This window comes from Corvus brachyrhynchos, unplaced genomic scaffold (genome assembly GCF_000691975.1).
Source record: "Corvus brachyrhynchos isolate BGI_N302 unplaced genomic scaffold, ASM69197v1 scaffold216, whole genome shotgun sequence".
NCBI classification, from domain to species: domain Eukaryota; kingdom Metazoa; phylum Chordata; class Aves; order Passeriformes; family Corvidae; genus Corvus; species Corvus brachyrhynchos.
In genome coordinates this window covers 390,003-407,466 of record NW_008238443.1, presented here as the reverse complement: position 1 = coordinate 407,466, position 17,464 = coordinate 390,003, and the positions used below count along the sequence as shown (strand labels likewise).

General features: G+C 42.9%; 1 protein-coding gene across 2 annotated transcripts in view; it reads left to right on the top strand.

The window, feature by feature from the left end:
• The window catches only part of PLPPR1 (phospholipid phosphatase related 1), an 83,550-nt gene that overhangs the window by 57,077 nt on the left and 9,009 nt on the right, over positions 1–17,464 (top strand). For both annotated transcript variants that reach the window (XM_008635553.2, XM_017736649.1), the window contains exons 4-5: positions 6,568–6,700; positions 15,540–15,790. In XM_008635553.2, coding sequence (XP_008633775.1) covers positions 6,568–6,700; positions 15,540–15,790 — 384 coding nt within the window. The remainder of the gene's footprint in view (positions 1–6,567; positions 6,701–15,539; positions 15,791–17,464) is intronic.

Sequence of the window (17,464 nt, the reverse complement as noted above, 5' to 3'; positions counted from 1 at the left end):
CCACCACCCTGCAGCCCTGTGCTGGCACAGCAGGCTGCGTCCTCTGCCAGGGGTGACTTGGCTCCCTCTTCCGGAGTCCTGCCAGGGCTCAGGTCGTGAGGTGGAGAATGACGAACTGGGATACAAAGGAATGAGGCAAAGGTGTGCACAGTGCCCTGTGTAAATGGATATATTCTGCTGTTTGCACACCATTCTGGAAGAAAAAAAATGCACTTTTTTGGTTTGGTGCAACACTTCGAGGCACTTCTGTTCACAGTGTCTCCAGAACCTTGTGGTGGTCCCAGCCACCTGCCAGTTTGTGAGGAACAATGCAGAGCTGTGGGAAATCTGTCTTCTCTTCATTAGAACTTCAGTATAATTCTTTTAGACAGTTTTACCACAATGTATTAGGCTTTTGAGCACAACAGTAAGACAGTTTCGAGTTTTGAGCAGGCCAGAATATAAATTGTGGATTGCAACCCTTTTGACTGGAAATAAAAAAAGAAACAAAACAACAATGCAATTTTCTTGTCCTGGGAAAGTACTTATAACTATTCTTTGCTATTGTTTTCATTCAACAACAACAACCACCCACTCAAAACCAGAATGAGGTGAGCAATTGAATGCAGATTGAACACACTGAGTTGTATACTTGGAAAATTAAAAGTGAGCTGGCATTGCAACGTTCAGCTGAAGACACTCTTTCATTGCCTTGTATAGTTCTGCAAAAGACAGTATTGATTCCTGGGGGCAGAGAACATCTGTCTAGGTGGTGATGGCAAAGACAAGAGAGTGTCTGAGGGAGCCCTCAGCTGGTCCCTCGTCCTCAGTAATATCAACGATAGTGATGTTATCAGGGAAAACTACTGCCTGCCCAGGCAGGCTTGGGTCTGTGGATCACAGCAGAAATCCTGTGCCCTTGGGAGGGTGTCAAGGCAGACCTCAGCCACATCCTGCCTTCTAAGGCGCCTTTTCTCAATATAAATGTTGCTAATTGTTTGCCACGTGGATTTGACCATGGAGTGTCTCAGCTTCAGAGTGTCAATACTGGGTCCTGAAGGTAGCAGATGGGATGGCAGATCAATATTCCTCGTGGTCTGAGGCTAAATGTGAGGAAGATCTAAGGAATTAAGAAACTCACAGCAGTAAGTGAAAGCCAATATAAGCCATGTTCTTAGTGGGGACTGTGGAGAAGAGGGAAACAGACTGTTCAGATCACAAGAGGCAACCCTGCAAGGGACACTGGCTTCAAAAAATGAAATGGATTACAAATTAGGCAGACTTCAACAACGAGGGTAGGCAAACACTGAAGCAGAGGCTGTGGGGTTGTGCTGGCCCTGCTTTTTGACAGGGGTTGGACTGAGGGGCCCCTCTGTGATTCTGTGTCTCCCCATTCTGTGTGATTTGTGAAAATCTTCAGCCACTCCGTGACAGATGAATGGAGACACGAGCTCCCATGTAGAGCCTGAAGAACATCCCTCTCCTGACTGCAGCCATTCTGATACAAATCTCAGAGATACAGTGCAGAACGGCAGAACTGCTTTTGGCCCAGTGGAGGCCAGTGCTGATGAAACACCCTCTGGAACATTTTGCAAAGGTCACCTTTTGGTGAAGAGTGCTGCTTTTCCCAGAGAGAGTGTGTGGAGTCATGCTGAAACTGGCTGATTGGGGTTGAGAGCTCCACAACCCTCATCTGCTGCTATTCTCTGTTTTTCAGCGCTCTGCATGTAGCTTGTCTCACAGCCAGTGCCTTCCTCATATCCACTCCTCCCCTTGGCTGCTGTTTGAATGCTGCAGACTTGATTAATTTGGTTCTTTCTATTTGTGACATTAAAAGTGCAGCCACACGCATCCTTGCACAGGATTTGGGAAATGTCATAGAGCTTGCTGAAACCTGCCCAGAACCAAGAGCAATGATGTCCCAAGATCTAAGTTCAGTTTTGTTTCCTGGAGAGATTTTTGTGTGTTTTAGCATGTCCCTGGGTGGGGTTTCAGTGTAGAAAGTGATGTTAACAAGGACTGACTGTGTCACAAGGGTGCTGTTAGAGTAAACAAGTTGAAGGATTTAAAAGCTCACAGAAATCAGAATAATGTTAATTTAATGCATAGGAAAAACAGACAAGTCATGTCTGCACTTCACATAATTCTCCCTAATATAGGAACTCCATTGTCTTGCTGTGATAAGAAATGACATCACTTGTACTTGTTCATGAAAAGCAGCAGAAGGAAGTGACTTTCCCAGAGAGACAGACTTAAGGCAGTCCCAGGCTGTGGGCACAGTGGTGCATCCTGCATCTCTTCCATGCATCCTGGATGATGCTCCTCCTTTACCTGTGTGGAATTGCAACTGAAATTAAAATGGTGGGAGCTTTCACACAACCCCAGTGTTCACTGAAAGCATGAAAAAATTATAAAAGTAGTGTTATCGTATCTGTCACGAGTGAGTGAGTGAGTGAAGGGGAGGCAGGAGGGCTGTGAGGTGCAGCCCCTGCCAGCAGCAGTGGCAGAGCGAGGAGGCAGTCAGGGCAGATTCCACTGGAGAAGACGGATGAGCAGCTTGAGTTGCAGTGAATCTGTAGTGGGTTTTCAAAGGGAGGAAAACAGAGGTGAGACTGGGGCAGCATGACTGGAGCACACGAGGAACCAGATTGTGGCACTACATGCACAGGAGTTTAGAGAAACATGACTAAGGAGAAAGATTTTAGCTACTGGAGGAGAAGTATGTGAAAGCATGGCAGGGGAGTGAGGAAGGGACACAGTCCTCAGCTTTGCTACAGGATTTGAACTGAGGCACAAGGCCAATGTCCTGAATGAGAAAAACTGATAAAAGGAACAAATGGGGTTAAAAGCTGGGCCCATCCGTGGCAGTCAGCGCCATCAGTAGTTACTCTTCAGTTCGGCTCTCCATCCTTGCCCCACTGCACAACTACCACAGGAGGGCAGCTCTAGGATGACGCTGTCTGCAACCTCCTCTTGGCTGTACCACAGACACATTCCTGGATAGTTTTATCGTAGTTTATCCTCACAGAAAGAGGTCTTCTTGAAGTTCACCTCTTTTTTTTTTTTGGGAACAAAGTTGTGCAAATGATCCTTTGTGCGAGCTTATCAGAAAGTGCTGTAGGGGAAAAAAAAATACTCCATGTCCCTTTAAAAGCAATAGTTCCACTGTTTTGTTGATTAAACTGATAATTAAATTTACAAATTGTTGGTAAACTGTACAGGAGTGGAGGGAGTATCAGGTGCTAATGCTGTGCTGGGAACTTGAAAGGGGAAGATGAGACATTTCACTGTCTGAAAATGTCAGCTGAAGGACTACTATGGATAAAAGACTGTTGAAGAGGAAAATGGACAGATAATTTTATTATCTGCTGGGTCAGGATGAGCCAGGAAATAAGGAAAGCATGTGCAGCAGAGGGCTTTGAGAGCTGAACATTGAGGGACAAGTATTTGGTGACACTGCCAGTAATTGGAAGGCAGGGAAAATTGTAGAAGTTTTGTCACTGGAGAGGTTGAAATCATCAGAGTAAAAATTACTTCTGGGCAGGTACTTCTAATTCATACTGGGGCTTTGAGTCATCCTTGTATTTTTACCTGCTAGTAATAAGAAATGGAATGTGAGCAAGGGTTCTCAAGCAATAATGTTCTCAGTGTAGATGAGCTGCTGTTGCATTCAGGCAAACAAGAACAAAAATACATCCAGAGCACTACCTTTGCTTCCCTATTACCTACACCACAGCAGACTGCAGATCACTTGTGCTTTCAATCCCCAACCTTCAGTGCAATTCTCCTGCCATTTCTACTATCTAATTAAACCAATATGATACTGAAGTTCACTAACCTTGCATTGTTTTCCCAAATGGAAATAAAAGCAGTTTGCTTGCTCTTTTCTTTTCCCACCCATATTTATATACAGAATCTATATTTGGATTTCAGATATAGAACTGATTTGTAACCATTCCTGGAGTGCTGATTCTGTTTTGGCAGCAGCTGAGGCACTCAGTAGTGCCGGTGATTGATTCTGGGAGGCCAGCTGGACAACTTGGCTGGATGTGGACCCCGCATGAATCATGCAGAATCATCAGGTTTTAAATCACGAGAATCAGTGGAGTTACTTGATTTCAGAAATGCCTGGAGAGAAAAAAAAATACAAGTTCTTTGAGAGCTATTCAGACCACATTCAACTGCACACAGATGAACTAGCTTTCAGAATCAGGTGTCCAATTGCCCATTGAAATTTTAGGAAACAGTAAGGCTGACTTTCTAGAGATCCCATATTAAGCACATAAGAACAAATTTCAGCAACTAAATTCAGTGCCAGAGATGACATGACAAGAATCATCCACTTATGTTGAATCACTTTGTATCTCCACACAAACACAACTTTATTGCCATATACATAAATTTTGCATTAAACCGAAGGCAGTATTCACTTTAAAAAAAATCAATTTTTTAACTGTTATGCTGTAGGAAATCTGGGATAACTCTGCTTAAATCAGTGGAATGGAACTGAACAGATTTACAGCCTGGCAAAATTTACTCCTAAATCTAAGTGGAACTAATCTATGCACATGGGAGTTGCTAGGAGTTATGCCAGACAGCTAGATTTATGGAAACAAAGATGGGAATTGAAGCAGGAAAATACTCCGTTAACTTCTGATGCAAAGGAAGCTTAAAGATGTATGTATTGTTACAGGAGGACTATTAGTATGTTTTATACCTAAGTCTCTCTTATTTGAAAAGTTTAGGACGTTTTAAAGCCGAGTAGCCCCTGTCTGCATAGAGTAGAATTCCCTCAGGGTGTGAATTGTCTCTCAGTGTGTATGTACAGCCCCGGGCAGACAGAGAGCCAAAGCAGTAATTCAAACTTCTGAACATTATAATAATTCAAATAATAAACGGTTTGAAACAGAGTGTCACTTTCAAACTGCTTTAGTGCGGATGGTCTTTTTCTTAATTCCCAGCCCCGTCGTTAGTGAGCTGAGCTTATTGAACTGCTTGCCAATTCTGTTAAGAGCAGATGGAGTGAAACGGGATAAAGGCAATATTTCAGTGCAGCTCCCATGCATCAGCTCCCCTCCAGATGCCATTATCGACACGCATTTTACAGCGCCACATCTCTCGCCATCAGCGGGTAGAATTATAAAGAGGTTGAGCATACTTGGCTTGAATGTCAATAATCAATAAGGACGCTCATCTGGCTTAATAAGGATAAATTGTTGCCCTTGAAACAACACACCATTCCAGCAGTCAAAGTGAACTAAGGTGACTTATCCTTGACATTTATACTAACTCCAGGCGTCTGTGCCACCCCATGTGTGTCTGTACACAAACACTTTTGTTATGTATTTCTCTGACTGTTCCCTAACACTATGGATTTCCCTTGTGTATGTCCTGTAATAATGTATTAAATTAATAATTTTGAATGCTCCCCCTTAAAAGCTCATTTATTCCATTTCAGGCAGGCTTTTTTATTTTAAACACTTTAATTGCAAACTCTGTCTTTCTGAAAGGCTCCCAGTTTCCCTTTCTAAAGCCTGCTGACAGAACATGATAGGTGATATTTTCAGAAGTTCCTGCTGTGTGTGGACTATCATTGCCTCTAAAGCCTGTGATTAAATTCTGTCCAGCTTTAGTGAGGGTAGATAGGCCTCAGTGCAACAGAACTAAATTAGTTCTAAGTGCTTAAGAAATAATGATCCTACTCCTGTCGGAAGCAGCTATTACATTTATAAAAAGCATGAATGACCAGATCACACAAAAGTATGCAATACATAAGCACTGCTAACAGCATAAGCAGTGGTTCTCTGGAGACTTCATTTTTGATAAGTCAAACAGGACATTTAGTCAAATCTTGCTCTCACAGCATTTTAATAACAACAGTCCTCGGTCATTACCAACAATCCTTGTCTGTTGTTACCAGCAGTCCTTGGCTGGCTCCATGGCCATCCAGTTATCAGTGTTTGAGACATCCACATTACCCCCTTATCTTCTGGGAACTGAGAGCTCAAAAAGGATCTCGCTTTGAACTGTTGTTTAGAGGGTCACAAGAGAGTGGGCTTTAGTTATGGTAATTTTCCACCTTGAGCACAATTCAAGTTGGTAGCTTTTGTGGGAGGTTCAACAACAAAAATATTATTTCACTTGGGCTGTTATTGACAAGAAAAATAAGTTTCCAAGGCTGTTTGTGAAAAAACAGGTGCTCGTTAGACAGCAGGAGCTCCTGGGAGCAATGATTCTGATATGCTCAAGAGGGGCTTAGTCCAGGGGCAGCTCATCAAGGCTAAGGCTTAATGAGCATTTCTCAGCTCATAGGGCAGTCAGGGGAGGGGGGAGAGATGCACCATCACAATCCACCCCATGATTAAAGTCAGCTCCTCTGGGTCTCTGTAACACTGAGTGCAAGAATGAACCCTCTCCTGGGTGGGAGCTGGGTCTGTGTGAGCTCATGCTGAGTAGCCCCACAGTGTAAGTGCAGTGTCCCCAAACACACTACTGTGTAGGACTGTCAGTGGGCTGGAACTAGTCACCCATGTTTTAATGCTTGCTCATATAATTTTTAACCTTCTGTTTCTTTCCCTTTCCCGGCAGATATTTATTGGTGAGATATCCATGTATTTCATAAAGTCTACCCGAGAAACCCTCATTATTCAAGAGAAAACTATTTTGACTGGAGAGTGCTGTTACCTGAACCCACTGCTTCGAAGAATAATACGTTTTATAGGTAAGCATCCTGTGTACTGCAACTTGGACCCTCTTTGAACCAAACCAGAATGAAACACCCCGCCAAAGCACAGCACAAAATTAATTAAGCTGTGAAATCTTTGCAGGCATCTTCCACCTTAGAGGGATATTCCCCATAGGATTTGCAAGGTAACTTTCAAAATTTGCCATATCATGCTGGCTGGAGCTGGTTTAGATCATATTCTGCTGAGCTTAATGCTTTTTTGAGACCCTTAAAGAAAGGTTATACCAATCAAATCCTTTTATGAATGAATCCATCACTGCTAGTTTATGTGAGCTACCCATTTTACTTAAAAATTGGTCCTCACTAGCTCATCTATTTGGCATTTTTCTTTTCAGCTCTAATTTTAACATCCATAACTCTGCCACATAATGTTCAGCTGAGCACAGCATAAAAAAGCCCAGAGTTCACTTCAAAATAATATTATTATTTTCATTGTATTTGCTTTTTCTGAGAGCTTCCATTGAGTTAATTGCTGAGAAATTAAGTTCTGTCATTAAACCACGTAGAGGTTGCTTTACATGGTGCTTGCAAACCGCTTTACCTTCTTCACACTGTTGATTAGTCCCAAGTTCATATGTGGGATGGGATGTCTGGCTGCTGGCGTGGGCCAGTGGCTCCTCAGATGGCTCCCCGCTGGCCAAGAGGGGCTTTGCCCACAGAGCATCATGGCACTGCCCTCCTCGTGCACTCTTAGAAGTGAAGCACCCTCACACACTGCCCCTCACAGAGAGCCAAGCCCCAGCTCATGGTCTGACTTACAAGAAGCAATGGGGGAAAAATGCTGAGAGTACCTGGGGCGCTTCTTCCCTGCCACTGCTGAATTTCTGAGCTTTACCTGGAATGAAAAATATCTGCTGTGGCTGTGGCAAGTGTTGCGTTGCTTCCATGGAGCACATCCCTGGCTGCAGGCAGGGTACCTCCTCAGAGCATGGAGTTGAAGGTCTTACCCTGTGTTAGCATATTCGTTATCAGCAAATATATGCTGCAAAGGAGGAAGAACCGTAGTTTTCTTCCTCCCTCGCGTCCCTCTGTGCCTCCTGCTTTACGCATGGAAGGCAGGGAGCGAAATGTCTCTTCTGCCACCATGGGGGTGAAAGCAAACCACCTGTGGTTTGTTACTTGGGCCTGGTCTGTGTGCTGCTGGTGGGTGCAAAAAGACACAGAAATGAAGTTAAAAGTAAAACACCCTTGAACTTTACATAACCTCCAGGACACATTGATGGACAGCAAACTGCCATTAAGAGAGAAGCAGGGTACCAATGTCCACTGTGCCACTCAGGGCTTTTTGACTGTTCCAGCACATTTGGCATGTTGCAAACTGCCATTAAGAGAGAAGCAGGGTACCAATGTCCACTGTGCCACTCAGGGCTTTTTGACTGTTCCAGCACATTTGGCATGTTGCAAAGTCCCAATCAAACACTCTTGCCTGCGGGGTCAGCACTAAAAGTCCTTAGATCATGGAGGCTAAGCATTTGCTCAGTATGTTTTCTTACAGTTAGCTTTATTCTTAAAAATTCATGCTGTTGTTTCTCTTCTGGTGGAAGAGAAGGGGATAGCAATGATACAGTGGACTCTCAGAGAGTAGTAGGACATAAACCATGCTAGGGAAATGAATCTTGGTTTTGCAGCTGTGTTTGTTTTCCTGAGAAAAATGAAGTTAATGTTATTAAAAACGGCTTGAAGTCTTTGCCTTGTCTTAAACTACACTATGTGCTTGTTTTCTTCTGAAACCTTTTCCCTGCCTCTGCAGTGAAATGAGAGAAGTAGAATTTGTTGGATGAAATAATTTGTGAAAGGAACTGAAGATAAGTGCATGTTTTTCATTTTGCATTTTGCCTGCGTTTTGAAAACATGGCACAGACTGAGCAGCTGTACCCTTTGCCTGGATGATCTAGGGAAGTTAGCTCCATACAGCTGCTTCCTGCAAAATGAGGCTTCCCAGGTGCCTGGCTGTGCAAAGACAACTAGGTTGCTTCTACATGGATTTCTCTGGGTGTGTTCTCTTGATAAACTTTAGGGCCAAAAGTTACAGAGCTGATTAACTAAGTTCTCTTGCAAGTTCTCTTCCCTAGCAAGGAGTCTGGCCTGTGGCAAAAAGTTTGCTGCCAGTTTAGTTTTGGTACCCAGATGTTTAAGCAAGTCTTAATGAGAACCTTCAAAAAGCAGTAATTTAACTGCTTTGAAAAATGTATTATAAGGCATTACAGTTTATATTTTTCAAAAGGATGAGAAAAATCCTGCAATGTGTCTAGGTGCTCATGTGTCAGGAAAAATGAACACTACTGTCTGGCCCTGCAAGGCACATCATGGAGAACTTTAAGAGTTGCTGCTCCCAAATTTTAGAAAGGCAAAGAGGCTTTTTCTCCCTCCCTAACTCTGTAGTGGAAGTTGCAGGGAAAGGATGGGATTTTAAGAATAGTAGCCTAAATGTGCTTTCCACAAAACAAACAGAAAGCTATAGATACTTCATTGAACATTCATCTATATTTTGCAAGGAAAGAGAAGCAAAAAGGGAAACTTCAAGCTGTCTTTCAGTCCTGTGAAAGATAAGGACCCTTCTCATATAATGTCCATTGGATGTTTTGCGTTTGGTGCTAGATTTGCTTTTCACCTCTTGCTTTTCCTTCACATATACAGAATTAAGCACTTCTTTGCACTTTGAAAGTGGAACAAAACAAAAAACCTACAGCTTTTCTGGAATGCTGGCAAAGCCCCATGTTTCTGTCCCATTTTTTTCCTATCTTGTTTACTGTGCTCTCTGTTGATTGTCTCCTCGTTCTCCTCAAGGTCTCAGCACATGTTTGTTTCTAAGAGCCTTCTGTCCTGAGTTTAGTTGTGACTCTGAATGTTGAGCTTTGTATTAAATCTCTCCCTGAGTCTTTGTCTACAGGAAGCAGAACCACAATTTCTTCTTGCTTCCTAGCCCTGGCATGAATCCTCCATCCTGGTAGACATTTGCTTTTGTGGCAAAGGTCTGCCTCTCACCTTGCTGCAGTGTGTATCAAATCCTGTATTGCAGCCTAGACTCGTGAAACCTGCTGTTTCCTATATTTAGAAAACCAGTTTCTTTATCAGTGGAAAAAAGCTGGCTTAGCTTGGAAACAGCAGACTTTGATGTATGCTGCAATTTGTTCCATCTTCCTCTTTATCTTTTACAGTTGCTTTCACAGACTTTTTTTTAAAAGATTCTGAGGTCAAACTAGAGCAGTTTTTTCTGATATATTGCTGCTGCACTGCTTTACTTTAGTCACATCCTCTCTCTTCCCTCCTCTCCCCACCCTTCCCAGCAGTTCTATCACCAATTTCTAATGCCAAAACTTGCTGTTTATGTGCTGAACCTTTGAGAAACTAAGTGGCAAGAGTGGCTGTTTCCTGGACCTCTCCCTCTTCTCCCTGTCTCCCAACTTGAGCATACACAGCCTTTTTTGTGTATGTTTATTCATTGTGTCTTGTAATTTCCCATTCAGCTTCCCATAACAGCACTTTGTTAACATTGTTCCACCTTGCATTTGCTTCTGCGTTCTGCTTCATGCTTTGTATTGCAAATAGAGGTCATAAAACATTTTAGTGAATTGTTTCAGTCAAGGTTTTAGTCCTTTATGTACAGCTGCTATCATACCCCCACGATCAGGGATTCAGACCTCCCTGACCCACTACGACAGGGTGACTGCAGTATGTATTGTGTTGCATTTCATTATATTAGGTTTCTAATCCACGTGATTAAGTTGTCTACCTGCAAAGCCCTGATAACATGCAAGTAGCCCCTTTCTAATTCAGATATCTAGAAATACAGCATGCTTCATCAGCTTGTTACCAGTGGATTTTACTCTGGATGCGCATAATTTGCCATTAACAAATGGTGCAGATAGATTAAGTTGACAACTTAATCTAAAGCATGGTGACACCTCACAGTGGGCCGCTAAATAATGAAATTAGGGCTTTATTTCAGCCAATTAAGACTTTAGTTCAGCAAATAAAGGTTTACAAGATTTATACACACATTGAGTTTGTTGTAATAGGATAGATACACCCCAGAGCTCTGATGTCAATTCCCTGAGTACCTGCTTACCTGACCCTGTCCTTCTGTCTGCCTTGCATCTGAAGTTTGCTGTGAAACACTACATGTTCTGTTATTAACTGGCTGCCTTTCCATAGGGCTCAAGCTGTATTTGGGAGTGTTGCCCCAAACCTAAACTGCCGCAGCAGCGTGAGCTACTGTAGATCTTATCACAGAAGAACCTCCACAATGAGAAAAAGGTCACTGTGCTGGGGACAAACCAACCCTTACTGTTCCCTTTGATGCCAGGCTCTGAGCTGACAGCTGCCTTGATGAAAACTGGTGGTTGTGAAAGCAGTGAGGAAGGAAGATACCCTGTGCATCTGTCAGGACGAGTCTTGAGCCTCCAGAGTACTCTTGCAGTGGGAACTGAATTTCTTCTGGCATGGTCAAACCATGTGTCTTCCTTCTTATATCTGGGGGAAACAAGTATCCAGGCAGATGCCCACAAGTGAAGCGGGTAGATACAAGAGGTAGTAGATAGCTGGAGTAGTGAGCTTTTTGGGGTCTTTGGTAGAAGATCAAAGCCAATCCTGGGATGAGGTTATGAGCACTCGGAAGCTTGATGTTGAGCCTGTTCCTGATGCCACGGCAACAGGACAATAAATTACCCTGCAACCCCCATCTCTCCTGTTGTAAAATGGATTAATGATACAGGTCTCCTTTAAGATGTAATGATGAAGGGTGATTTAGCAGAGTCTGAGTCACAGGGCTATAAGTTTATGGCTTTATTGGATGCACAAGATTCTTAGAGCAAAACATTCAGAGATGGGTTGAGGATCAACATTGCCATAGAGCCCTGAGTCCTTCCATGGACATTCTCCACTGAAACTCTAATCTTCCTTAAAAAACAGGGGGGTGGAAAAGGGGTTAGGTGAATGTGAGTGTGCATGTGAAATAGGAACATTTTCCAAGCAAGTTAAGTTGAGAGTGACAAATTCAGAAAATTGACTGGGACAGAGAGAAGTGCCTAAATAAATATCCTTGGTAGAAAACATGATGATATGTTACTGAAGAGCCCAGTTTCTGATGTCTCGTGAACCCTTCAATGCATTGTTTCTTTTGTCACTTTACTTAAGGGTTTCATGTTCTTTCTGTAATAAAGCCTTCTCATTTCCACCCACTGGCTTCTTACTTCCCTCCTCCTGATGTCTTTTCAGATGCTCTTCTAAAAGTCCCAAGAGGGTTTTTGTTGATTTTTGTTGTGGTAGTGGTTTGGTTTTTTTTCAAATCAGAGGCATTTTAAATGCCTCTAATAGCGAGAGTTTCCATGGAGTCAACAAGCAGCTGCAGTGACTGAGGTTACATAGATTCAGGGTGGAAGAAGAGAGCTTGAGCATGAATTGCAGGGAGGACAGAGGGTTGTACAGAGGCTGCAGTGAATGAGAAGAGCTGGATTCTTCTTCAGGGCAGATGTGTCTGTTAGCAAAAGCAATAGAGCTGGAGGTGGTAACACTGATGAACAGCCACACAAGGAGCTTGATAGGCGATAGAACATGAGAGTAGGATGTGGGTGAGAGCCCAGAAATCAGGGGTTCATGAAGGACTTTCTGACAGTCATTTAGAGGGATGTGTAAGTGGAGAAATTAAAAATGAAGCACTCAAAAATTGAAGCTGCTAAATACTTAGACTTTTCTGCCAAGGCAAGTGTTAGTTCAGATGACATGAATCTGGAAAGTCAATCTTCACTTTGTCTGCCCTCAGCATTTTTCAACAGGACTTTCCTTGTTTGTTTTTTTTCTGGCTTCAACATTTAATTTGTCTAAGGGCTTTCTCACTGGAGGTGAAGATATGTAAAAATCTGATCTTTGCTTTCTTGGACTCTGGAGCAGCTGAGAAAGTAGCAGGGAGTACAGCCTGCCCTCTTATCTCTGGCCTAAGCTAGTATCACTCCCAGTTACATTCTGCTTATTGTTTTGTCTTCTAACCTCTTCTTTCTACCTGCTGTTGAGACAAAATACAGCTGAGAGTCAGGACAGTGAGAAAAAGTCAGAAGGCCTTTCCAGACATACCTTCTGCTCCTTCTTTAAGGCCTCTTTTTGCAGCCAGACTATGTGACACGTGTGGCTGAGGGGAAAGATTGGCTTTATGTAATTGCAATTAACCTTCATCCTTTCTGCTAGTGAGCAGCTGTAGGTCTGCTTCCCATGTGGCTTGCACTGTTCCCATCTTTTCTCAGCATATGCTAAGTTCTGCACTACAGCTCATTCCCAGGTTTTCTGGCCCAGAGTGAGCAAACTGAAATAAAGCTCTTGCTGCTGAGCAGGATGACACCACCTCCCATTACACCTGAATGTCAAAGTCTGGAAAAGGCACATCTCCCATTCTCTCTCTCTGGCATTATATGACAGGCTTGAGCTGTATGACCCTGAAGAGCTGGGGCTAGTTGCCCTTCCCATGGAGCCTTTCAGAGCAATTTGTCTGCCTCTAAAAGGCTAGCAATCACGTCACTGCATTTTTGTGCTCTGGTCAGTTAGTTTAGCTGCTGTAGGTCATTGAACAAATCCATTGCACAGATGGATTCCTGAGGTACAAAAACCATCAGGGACTGTCCACCACTGCCCAGGCGCACTGGCATTACAGCCTTTAAATCAATCACAACCCTTGCTCCAAGTCTCCAGAGACATGATGTGTAATCAGCCTGCGAGGGTCACATCCCTGCCAGCCAGACTTATTGCTGCACATAGCTGTGATTTTCACAGAGCACAGCTTGGCAGAACTGTGAGAGAGGGATTGCAGCAGCCACAATGCACCACAGTCAGAATGTGATAAAGTTTTCAGCCATGGCTTGCTCTGCTCTTCTCCAGACTACTGCAGGCCTCGGCAGCTGCATCTGGGCCAGCACTTTCTGTGCTACCAAATATTAATAAAAAGCAGGTGTTGAAATGTCTTTCTTTAATGGAGAAAAGTACCTTTGTACATATGCACTTCCTAGAGACTGAAATAGTTTTGTGAAGCCCGCGAGCTGTTTCTGAAATGTCTCAGTTCTTGGCTTGTACATACATGATAAAGAGCATGAGCCAGACTGCCTGACACTTAAATTTCCTCTAACTATTGTAAAAGGCTGGGTAATAATCCTCGCTGCACTCCCTGTAATTTGCACAGAACATCAGAAAGATGCCATTTAAAGCAAGCTGTGCCAAAAAAATTTCAAATTTTGACAGAGTGATGTATATAAAATAAGACTCATCTCTGTCCTAACTTCAGCTGTTCTTAAGGCTGAAAAGATACCCTTCTGCCTTTTTCCTTTGAACTTGCTTGTGCACTGAGTAATGTAGGTGAGATGTTCCTGATGGCTGTAGAAAACCATGGATTTAAAATATTACCAGAGGGATAAAGGAAATAAAGGAGCAGTGTCAGTGTTCTCTCCTTTCAAACATAGAAAGATAAATGGGAGGAAAACTGTCACACCACTGAAAAGAAGCCTAAAACCAGAGGAAGGCAGCCTCCTTCTTTGGCCACCACTGGCTTTTTAAATCCATGATCACGTACCAGTTCATTAATAATAAATAAAAGTAAACTTGCATAAGGAATAGGAACACACTCTGCCCCCAGAATCATCCTCACTGTGTGATGCTCCTTGCTAACCTTGGGGGAGGATGGTGAGGACGAATGGCTCTGCAGCCCCTCCAGGCTGTTGCCCAAGGGCAGGGCTCTTCCCATCAGTACCCCAGCGAGGGATCTGTGCCAGTGACACCAAACCATCTCTCTGACCAACTAGCACAGGCATGCCCCACTCAACACTTGTAACTCAACACTTGTACAACAAATCCATTTTATTTACAGTCTTATTTTATGTTACTGTCGGTACATGCTGCATTATTTTGCTGAGTCCCTCATATTTTTTGTGTCTCAGACTAGAGCAGCCTTTTTATCTTTTTTTAACTCAGTATAGATAAGCAGTGAAGATGTTACAGTCATGGTGGTGCAGCTTTTAAGATTTTATCACAGCTTTCCTAAGATGATTTCCCTGGAGCTCCAGCTCTTGGTCATATTTAAATACATAACAATCTCAGTTAATTTATAATTTAATGACTTTTGCTTTCAGAGCTACAGAAGGGAGAAAGCAAAAATGCATGACCCTCAATATTCCCACACCAGAAGACAATAGTTATTTGTTCTAAGTTTTTGTGACAGTTTAATCAACCTTAGTGATGAGAAGGGGAAGAGGAGAGCTGATTTAATCTTTCAGAACATTTGGGTCTGGTATTTTGCAAACCTGCTGTTCTGTACCTCTGGTATGTAGGTATTACTTGCATCTGAAAGATCCTCATAAGTTCATAGCAGCTGTAGCAGGTGTTGATAACACTCAAGAGGAGTCAGTGAAGGATGTGACAACTGCAGTATTGATCAAGAGACGCTTCACAACTGTGGAAAAGTTCCTGCATTGAAGTGAATACTTCATCTGACAGGATTGTGGTTATGTGTTCCCGGTGGCATGAACTGAATTGCAGCTGTCTTCCAGAGCAAAGCATTGGGGTGCTTCCAAAAGTACATGCCAAGTATTTCTAGGTCAGGATTGTAATTTTTCAACATCAAGATGGTGAATAGTCAAAATCCAAAAGGTACTTGATCCTAGGTGGTTATGTTAGAGGAATATTGTGTCTCAGCACTGCACTGCTCTTTCAGGTTCAGAGATCCCTTTTTTTGTGACAGATTTGTTTTAAGTACATGATACTACTCTCATTATGTCTCTCAGGTATAGTGAGATTTTCTAAACCTGTTTGAATAATCACTGTTTTTAATCTTTCCTCACAGGAGTGTTTGCATTTGGACTTTTTGCCACTGACATCTTTGTAAACGCTGGCCAGGTTGTGACTGGGAACTTGGCTCCCTACTTCCTGACTGTGTGCAAACCCAACTACACTGGAAACGACTGTCGGGCCCACCACCAGTTCATCAACAATGGCAACATCTGCACTGGGGATGTGGAGGTGATTGAAAAGGCCAGGAGATCTTTTCCATCCAAACATGCTGCTTTGAGCATCTACTCAGCTTTATATGCCACGGTAGGTGCCGGTGATGACTGATGAGAGGTTGCATGAGAGGTTTCTGTTTGTGCACCTAGATAGGGCATTTTTCTTACAATGGATTTTTGGAGAAAAAGAGGGTTGTTCTGGGGACAGCTTTTTTTTTTGTCAGTAGGGGAAGATCCCCTTCTCTCTCCGTTTTACCAATCCTGGTATAAGCAAATGAAATGCTCATTGCTTTTGAGGCACTGCATGTAGAGGCGTGAGGTCCTAAACTTGTCTTTGCTGCTGATTTTCTCATTCAATCTTCTCTTCTCCCCGTTCCTTGTCTCATAAGCATTAAAATGAAGCTGATCCTTAAACGGCTTCTGTACTGCTACATCTGTTCACATGCCATGTATTGTTGAACATTTAAAGTTTAAATTGTGCCATTTCAGTGGGGGTCTGAACTTAGGCTGAATTTTGCTCCCCTTGTTTAGGACCTTGACTCATGTTGCAAAGAAGATTCTAACAAAAGTCAATGCCAGAATTTTGTTGTTATCACAGCTAAATGCACCCCAGCTGACACACCAACAAGGTGACCCTGCCATGCAGGCAAGAAAGGACACTGTCTTACAAAGTCTGATGAAACAGACTGATGCTCCTTTGTGTTCTCTGGCTAAAATTTCTATGATGCTTGAAAATTAATCCAAGAATCTTACTAACAAAGCAGAAAACCGTACTGGTTTTACCATAAAGATCTAAGGACTTAGCCTGGTTCTGATCTCAAAATGCATTAACCTAGGTCTTTTCTCCCCCTATAGCTTTACTCAAAGTAGTGTCAGAGTCTCTCTGTAGGTCATAAGTATGCAAGAAAAGCCTTAAAGTTTTTAAAGACAGGGTATTTACTGAATATTTTGCCCTGTGCTCTTGGTAGCAGATGAATGAAACACCACATTATTACTTCTCAAATGAAGAATCCACCCGCTGCTGTTTCAATATCCATCTGTTTGCACTGAATGTTGCATGAATAATGATGGAGAAATAAACCACAACTTCTTTGCTCAGGATTGGTTGGGAAATGTTTTAAAAGGCTGTGGCATTTTGTGTACATTACTTCTGAACAATATGCAACCATGTATGAAATACAGTTCACAATATCCTCAACATGGTTGTAGCAGCTGTTTGCACCACGAGAAACTCTTAGGTGGAAGTTCCAGGGTCAGGCTTAGTCCTGGTTCTGTCCTAAGCTAATCACATCCTTTCATGGACTTTCCCAGCCCAGCCTCCCTTGTTTCCTAGGAAGGCAAACCTTCTCCAAACAGGCTGACTTCTACAGCTGAAGGGGAATGCAGTTTTTTCTTCCTGTGCTTAAGCCCCAGGTAGTTCAGTGTTTCTGAGCTCTGCTCTTCTAAGTGTACCTGTGATGGGCCTGCATTTCTCACACAGGAAGATGTCAGGTGTAGTGAGGATGTAGAACTGTTTCTGAGCCACAAGGTCAGGAAAGTTTGCCCATTTCAGACAACAGTCCAATTCCAGCCCAGTTCTCTGTCTGAAGTCACCTTCTAGAACTAAAAATGTTGCCATTTGTCTTTTCTTTGTCTGTCAGCTGGGAATAACATGAGCATTACACAAGAAATGCACTGTTCATATCCAGCTTTGCTTAATAACTGTGCTGTGCACAATTTTTTGAGAAGTCTCTTGCTGATTCTAATATGCATGATAATGTGGCCT